Source organism: Sceloporus occidentalis, unplaced genomic scaffold, assembly GCF_023333645.1.
Source record: "Sceloporus occidentalis isolate IW3139 unplaced genomic scaffold, rSceOcc1.0.p SCAF_104, whole genome shotgun sequence".
Classification (NCBI taxonomy): Eukaryota; Metazoa; Chordata; class Lepidosauria; order Squamata; family Phrynosomatidae; genus Sceloporus; species Sceloporus occidentalis.
In genome coordinates this window covers 3,377,372-3,386,134 of record NW_028317084.1, presented here as the reverse complement: position 1 = coordinate 3,386,134, position 8,763 = coordinate 3,377,372, and the positions used below count along the sequence as shown (strand labels likewise).

The 8,763-nt window shown below is 38.9% G+C and overlaps 1 protein-coding gene across 1 annotated transcript in view; it reads right to left on the bottom strand.

Moving 5' to 3' along the window:
• Positions 1-6,337: 6,337 nt before the first annotated feature.
• The window catches only part of MCOLN2 (mucolipin TRP cation channel 2), a 30,490-nt gene continuing 28,064 nt past the window's right edge, over positions 6,338-8,763 (bottom strand). Inside the window, exon 14 of the mRNA XM_089497524.1 lies at positions 6,338-7,857. Coding sequence (XP_089353650.1) covers positions 7,821-7,857 — 37 coding nt within the window. The 3' untranslated portion in view covers positions 6,338-7,820. The remainder of the gene's footprint in view (positions 7,858-8,763) is intronic.

Sequence of the window (8,763 nt, the reverse complement as noted above, 5' to 3'; positions counted from 1 at the left end):
GGTTATACAATAAATAAATAGAGTAATAAATTTTGGCAGTAACAGTCCAACAACATCCGGATAACTGCATGATTCCCTTCTCACTCTATCCCGTTAACAAATTGTTTTTAGTAACAATTCCAGACATATACCAAAGGGGAATATTGAAGATATGAACATTCAGAATGTGCATTAAACTTCAAATCACTGTCCCACAAAAACTTTTTTTGGATGTACATAACAATACAAAACATTTCCAATTAATAACATGGAGAGTCTGAGAAGAAAGATCCATTGCCAAGGTTTGTTCAGCATTCCATATATAATAAAATATAAATTTTATAAAATTGCCCTGAGAGTTTAGTAATATTTGAAGAAAAAAAGAGACAAGCCACATGTAGGCCACTTAAACCATAGAGCAAGGGCTGGAAATGTTGCTTTCCAGATGGTGCTGGGCTTCAACTCCACTCATCACTGGCTACATTGCTAAGGGCTGCTAGGAGCGGCAGTCCTTCAACAACTGGAAGGCTTCATTTTACTCACCCCTGCTAGAGGGTCTCAGTAAAAAGGGGCTGGCAGCTTCACAGCCTAAAAATCTTGTACAATTTGTCAATGTTCATAATCAGAGCTGTCATTCTTTTCTACTACTACTAATACTACTACTACTAATAATAATATCAACCCATTTGTAACAAGCAGGGGAATAAGCAGCATGGTTTTCTCCTTCATCATCCTTGAGCTTATCAAATGTGCTTTCAATCACCACCATTTCAGCCACCAATAACAACAACAACAACAACACATGTGGAAACCACTTGTATTTCAGCAGAATCTGTATCTTGGGAGAAGCACTCTTCCCTATGGCAGATAGCTTTTTCAATATCTGTAAATCCATTCACTATACTTTACCGCACCAATAATGGACCTTCAGTTCTCTAGGTACTGGGAATTCAGTTCCCATCAGCTGCATGGTCAGTGATCAAGAATGGTGAGAATGGGAGTTTTTCCCCTCTAGTAAGTGAGGTTCCTGCTCTTGGTTTAGAGAACTTCCCATGTTATTATGAGACAGACAGACAAAAAACATTAATTATACTGAAATGACAGGGAACTTTTATATGGCCTAAATTTTTTTGCTCAACTCTGAGACCACAGCTTTCTTAGTTGCTTAAATTTATAGTATTCATAATTTCTACATTATGCTTGATAAAGGAGACAAAAATTATGAAAAACAAGGCCTAGGTAGAAGATAAAGTAATGGCAATTGGGGGAAAAACACCATATAGTTTCTACACTAGCAGGGTAACAAACCTGTTTTAGAAAGCACTGTTTCTTCAAGTATTGGCAGAGTAGTCAAGTATTTAAAAGCATTAATATAATATGCTACAGTTCCCAGTGTGGGTCTTTGTATTCTCAATGTGGCACCGTTATACAAAGGAGGAGGCAGGTGCTCATTGTTCCTGCTCAAGGCTCTTGCCTGCCAGCCATGACCTCTAGTGTAATACTCCATTCTGCTTCCCCTTCTACTGGGATTTTAATCCCATACTGTCAGCCATGCACTCAGATTTCCATGCCCATTAAGCATGCTCAGACTTCACTGAATGGTTTCAGAGTCACATCCATCTGCTGCCCCCCACTGCCTTATTTTTCTTTAAACTTCTGCAAACTCTAGAGTTTGAACTGATCACAACCTCCTTCTTTGCACGTGAATGGTGCCATTTTATCTACATAAAATCCATACTCAGAGAACATTATCACTGTGTTGGGCTGAAATTGTAAGTTCCATCAGCACCAGCCAGCAGAACCAATGACGAAGGATTATGGGAGCAGAAGTCTAGCAAGATCTGAAGTATCATAGTTTCTCACCACTAGTTTAGGGGGGTTCCCTCTTACTATATATAGAACAGTAAGGTGCTAACTAATCAATTGACCTTCCTAATTTCTATAATTAGCATTTATTGGGTGAAGAGTCTGTAGACCAAGGTTTGAATCCGAGCTTGGCCATGAAACCCACTGAGTGACCTTGGGCAAGCCACATGCTCTCAGACAATGGAAACCTCCTCTGAACAAATCTTGCCAAGAACACCCCATGATAGGATCGCCTTAGGGTCACCCAAAGCTGGAAACTACTTAAAGACACATAACACAGAGAGAGAGAATGAAATGGATGATTCTTTGGAAATCCTGCATTAATCAAAATATAACAATGCTGAGTGGACACTGCAGAAGCCAATAAATACTGTAGTCTGTAGCTATAACTTGACATGGTGTGGCAGTTTTTCAGAAGCAGTTATGGGGCTGCAGTTTTGCAGGCTATCATTCCTCTGCTAAAAAAACAGGGAAGGGAGGGCGCACAATTTTTGGTTCTCTGTTTCTTATCTTTGTCCAACCATTTCTCATCAAGTGAAGTGGCTGCTTCTCAGTAATGTGTCCACTGTATCAGGGAAAGGTAGGTCAAGAAATGGTTATGAAAGCTGTCATTGTTACATCCCCTCTTGACATCTTGAGGAACTGTCTGCCTCACCTTCTGCAGTTCAATGGAGTTTCATTTTTACTGACAATATGGACAGGAACACTCTTCATCCAAGGCTTTGGTAAAGCATGGATGCACACTTGAATATCCTGTTTCTACTGGTACCAGTTCATCCATAAAATGTTTTTTTCTTTGTTGCTTTGCCACGAAGCAGATTTTGTCCCTTATAGTTAGTTATTTCCTGTTCACACAGATGACAGTGACTTTCTGAACAGCCCACAGCCAATTCGGATCCTCAGAGGTGGCTATGATTTCCCTGTTGTAACCAAAGTACTGAGAGCCTGTATGGGTTGGCGGTTTGAGAGCTGGACCACCCACTCTGGAGACCAGGGTTTGATTCCTGCTTGAGCATGAAATCCACTAGATGATTTTAGGCAGGGTACATGTTTGCAGGCTCAGCGGAAAAGCAATGGCAAATCTCCTCTGATCAAATCTTGCCAAGAAACCCCCATGATAGATTCACCTTAGGGTTGCCAAAAGTCAGAAATGACTTGAAGGCACACAACACACATAGATTGCCAGAGTATTTAAATGCACCCAGGAATAGGAACTGACATATCAAGAGCCAATACAGCAATAATATGATTCAATAAAAGAACTGGAAGCATCAAAATAAGGGCAATCAGCTCAGAAGAAGAAATTTTTTTGAAAAAGAGGTGAGGAAACCCTAATTGAAAGGATCGGCTAAAAAATACACAAATTTTTTAACATTTTACAAAGTAAAGGCCAACACTGCAATTACAATTTAACTCAAAACAAAATCACAAATCAGATCTCAAGAAGGATGGGAAGAGAAAACATTGAAGATTACAACAATTTGGCAATATCATCTGGATTATCTGTAAAATGGGATGAATGAGTGTGATCCATTGTGGATGACATGGCTTTTCTGGAAACAATCCAATACAGTAAATCAAAGCCAGTACTACAGTTGGCCACAATTTTTACAGATATGAAAGATAAATAATCAGCTATATCTTGCATGATTCTTAAGTCTGAAGATTTAGGCAGTAAACGTCTTATGGTTAAAGTCTTGCACTTGAATATGGTCTTTCCTCTGTCATTAGGCTAACACAGATCATGTATCATTTCCTTTCTGCAGTTAATCCAGTAAAAAGCTTTCAGCAAAAATTGGGAGAAAAAACCAAGATAAAATCTGAGGGCAAGTGGTAAAACTGACTCCAGGATCTATTGCTATACCCTGAATTCTATGGCAAGTTACTCATTTATATGAAAGTAAAGCTGGCTTTAATTACCAGAACCACAACGTCACCAGGTGACAACAGTAGGCTGGCCTATGAATTTACTGCCTGTCTTGATGAAAAGCCATTTATTCTTATGTACCAAGGGAGAACAACACAGAAGCACAATCACTCGCTGGTATAAGAATTTCATGCACACTTAGTTAAAATGTTTGGGTATAGGCCATTAAAAAAAAAAAGACACATCTGGGTTATGCATCCCCAACCAGAGCCACTTAAGTGTCCATATCTAGAACAAGATCACAAGCAGAACTGCCATCCAAGAATATCCTCACATGTCCTGCTACTTCTGTTTTATAATCCCACACCTTTCTGAATGTGCTAGCAGCATAAGTCAGTCCAAGAGTATGCACACTTGTCTGCTTGCAATGAAAACTATCAAAGGAAAATATGTATCTATGAACCAGGATCCATGCACTAAACCTGCAATAGACGACAGCTACAGTACTTATATAGACTTGACGGTGTAATTCTTCCATTGTTCACTGAGGGAATAGGTCTGTGGACCCAACCATAACTCTTCTGAACAAGAGTAGGGAACATGGGGCTATTGGACTTCAACTCTCATTAGTCTGAACCATCATGGATCATGGGAGCATGTTCTCCATCCACTGCTCTAGAATAAGATCTTGCTTATAATTTGAGAGGCTGCTCTTCCTTTTCTAGAGGTGGTACAGATATATTCATCCAAATACAGAGCCCCTAGGTATTGGACCAATTTATTTTAATAGATTAGGCAGTAGTTAAGGTATCATTCCAGGTTTTAAGAACTGTACATTTAAATCTTCACAACACATTCACTGTAAGATGCATCCATTATCAGCCTTAAAGCCACAGTCCTACACACCTGGACGTATGTCCCAATAAACTCAGTAACATCCCTTCAAGTAAACAAAACAGAGGGACACCAGAAAGTAGTCACACATTTCAAGTCTTCTATTGGAGATACGAGAATAAAAATTCAGTTACATCTAACAGGCTAGTCCCTATGTTGCTCTCTTTATAGTGATACCAAACATCCCAAATTAAGCCACAGCAAACTGCAGTTAACTTTATACAGAATGAGAACTTGGTTTTTTCAAGAAGCCAAATAATGCCCAAAATATCTGATTTTACATTTGTGTGGTGCTGAAAATGCATAAGGTTCCTTTATTAATGGGAAGTTCATTAGGTTATGAAGCTTAATCAACTTAAAAATACAAAAATCAAGCATTTTTTTTCCACTCCACGTTTTAACATAGAAAAAAAATCAGTTTCCAAGGCACTTGGTGCTCACTTTTGCTTCAAACCTTAACTTTCATAAGTTTTGTGGCGAAAAGACCAATAGCTTATGGCCTTGTTTCCCACCTAGGTGGTTTTTTCTCTCTCCAGTTTTTAACCCACTTGCTTGCCATTTGCATTGTTGAAATGAACTAGTGAATCCAGTTACTTCAGGGGAAATTGTCTGTGGTGTGCAGAGCTATTTCACCTTCTCACTTTGGAAGATTCATTGTCTATTATGCCCCATTACAGCTAATGCTCTCTTTTTTCTGAGTGCTCAGTCATTTCCACCACATCAATTAGAATTAACTACTTACACTCCTATGGCCTTTTAAAATGATTCATAGCTGAATTACAACTCATTTCAGTAACTGGATGCCAACAGGGAGAAAACCTCTTCAGTGACAGAAATGATAGTATCTCCTTCCTACATTAGGAACAGCATACTAAAGTCCTTCTAGCTTCTAAAGGGCATTTTAATGTTGACAGTAAGTTTTTTAAAACGACTATCAGGGAGAAATACTATATTTGCTACCTAAAATCCCACTTACTTTTCCTTCCTCACACCCCCACACACCAATTTCATGATACAGAATTGCATGGACTAAGTTTTCAACAGTCTGTGAACAGGCACGATCCTGTAACACGCTCTACGAAATATTTACACTAGAGTACAGGATAAACATTTATAAGGTACCAAACCAAATCACCACCCAAACACAGAAAACGGACACTTTCCCATCTACTCCTTTATTGGACAGTAAATGTCAGACTAGAAGACGAGCTACAGATAAGCGACAGATATACATTCCAAAATCTAAAGCAGAATAAAAGAATTAATGGTTACTGGAAGAACTATGCATTGTGGTTTTTGAATACACTAAGAATTTCTGGCAGAGGGCTCTGGCTGCTTTACAAGGCTGCGGTGCCTAGAATTCCTTGGCTAGGGGAGGCAGGCAGTAGGTATATCACAAGAGATCTCACTGAGCTTGGGGAAAGGAACAGTACAAGTTCATGAGACCTGCCTGAAAAGCCCAGCTAGAAAACAATCCTCCTGATTTCTTTTTCTTCCATTCACTGAGCCTCTTCCCAGATACAAAGCTTTCAACATCCCAATCCCTCCTCCCTGATGATGTAGAATGTTTAGAACACAAAGGGAAGAAATCAAAGCACGGGAGACAGCTACTGCCCAGGACTAACTTGTTCCAACAGTTTCTGAGGGAGTTTTGCCCCACTGCACACCAATGACTTGGGATTTGCAGGCAAGTTTTCTCTCCTAGACATGTTGAACTGTCCTCCAGGCATAAGTGACTTATCTGCAGTATAGAAACCAAGAAGTGATACCACTTTAACTGCCATGGCACAATGCTATGGAATTCTGGGATTTGTAGTTCTGAGAGATATTCAGTCTTCTCTGTTAGAGAACTTTGGTGCCCCCACCAAACTACAAATCTCAAATTCCATAGCATTGAGCCATGGCAGTTAAAGTGATGTCAAACTGCATTATTTCTGCCATGCAGATGCAGCCTAGAAGGGTTCAAATTGGCTCAAAAATGAGATGAACTACTCCCACATTATTGTTATTTTTCAAGAAGTGATATACAGCATGGCTCAGCAGTGGTTGGTGGCTTCCACGTCTGTGGCATGGTTGAGAATCCACTTCAAGTTTGTGTCTTTAACTTTATGCAAGCCAACCACAGCATTTCTACATTTCTACAAAACAGGTCTAGCACCTTGGATAGCTCCTTTAAAATTTAGACTAAAACCTAGCGTAGATTCACAATCCTACTGTCAGAGAAACTACCAACTGCCACAACTGTGGATGGTTAGGTTGTTCCATATAGTGGGACTGTTATTTATTTATTTAAAATGAATGAAATGTGTACTACATTGCCATATTGCAAAGAGCAAGTCAGATACTCTGTCCTTCCCAAGATAAAATCATGTGAATTTACCAGAATATGTTGCAGTTGATATAGTGACATTTGCCAGTCCTATTCATGATTATTGAAGAGTAAAGCCCATCTACAGTCTAAGTGCCATGGAATTATAAGGTATGCATAGGACTTCAGCCTTCACTGGGATTAAGGGGATAACAGGAGCAAACCTGTGTTCAAGTCACACAAAGAAAACCTCCCAAGCCCGTTGAAATCTAGTTTGTTTTTAGAAAAACATGCATATACAACCAAGTGAATCTTAAATATCTGGACAGCTTTAAGTCACCTTAGTAAACCAAAAAGTAAACTATAAGAAAAAGAAGAAAAGCAAAAGTTATGTATAGTGCTAGATTTGCATACATTTAACAAATAAGTCATGTTTGAAGGGAATACCTTGAAACCAAATGCAAACTTAAAACAAAAAGCTACAGTTACCACCAATTGCATTATTTTGTGTTTAAGAAGTGCATTTCGTTTCATTTTTTTATTTAAATATTTAAATATAAAAATATCTAGAGAGCAGGTTACAACTGAGTAGTGACCAAGAGATACTTAACACTTTGGCATTCATTTAAAGTGCCTCTTGAGATCAGGTCTTGCAACAAGGTCATCAGCTGTTCATTCAAGGCCTGCTCAATGTAGTTTGTGAGCCTCCCGCTGTGGATGGCAGGAAGGCATTGCTGCTTCTCTTTCCTCGACATAAGTTAAGGTCACTAGTTCATAGAAAAGACATGTGCACATGCCATGCTCCACTGCAATTCAAGAGGGTCCGCTTTCAAGAGTAGCTTTGCCCAACTGGTTTTTTTTCTTGACCATTTTTTTTGCAATAATGTAAGCCAGCACCACCTGTCTTCAGTTAATAAGTATCATGTCGTCATCACTTTTCTGTCTGCAGAAGAGAGAACAACAATGCATTTTCACAGCAGCAATACAATATAAATATGCTGGTAAGTGGTATAAAGATTAGCTAAATATTTAAACTTGCAATACCTTTTGTCCAAGCCTCCCCATAACACTCATGTAGATTACAGTCAGAGCTCCTGCTCTGTTATCCTCAGTCCCCCACAATACCCTTATATCACTGTTATTCTGTTCCCTAATTTGCATGACAACTGTCCCATTCCTCTAAAGGTAATTCAAGGAAAAAACCTCATGTCATATTCCATTGTGCTTCCAGAATATATTTATACTGGAATATATACTGAATGATGATTTTTGATGTGCTTGCCAGCAAGAGATAATTAAAGTTATAACATGAAAACTCAGGTGGTTTAAAGTACACAAGTTTTCTTAGTGCCTTTCCCCTAGTTGCCAGAAACACACACACACACACACACAGGTTTTACAGATAAACACACAATGCTTTCCAACTCCACCTGTTCTCAAAACTGTCAGGAAGTCAGGGCCAATTGGGTTTCTCCACTTTCACATCTCCCTCAGAAGCCTGAAAGAAGCTCAGTTTGCATGTCAATGTAATTTCTCCTATAGGCCTGTTTTCATTCTCCAAAAGGATATTTTAGAAACAGGGAGTGTTGTGTTTTTTTTTTGGGGGGGGGGTAGAATAGAGGAGTTGGAGGAGAGCTAAATTGTTGCCCATAACCTTTAGTTTGCCCATCTTTGATATGGATTGATATAAAAATGTAAGCAGCTTAACAATATAATCATATTCTTGAAGTCTAACGAAGATGGGGGAGAAATTACCATTATTATTTGCTTTTATTGTCTGAAAACATATATCAAGAACCTCACCCAATTTCTAGCAGTGAAAGCAATCTGTTCCACAGAATACTTAGAT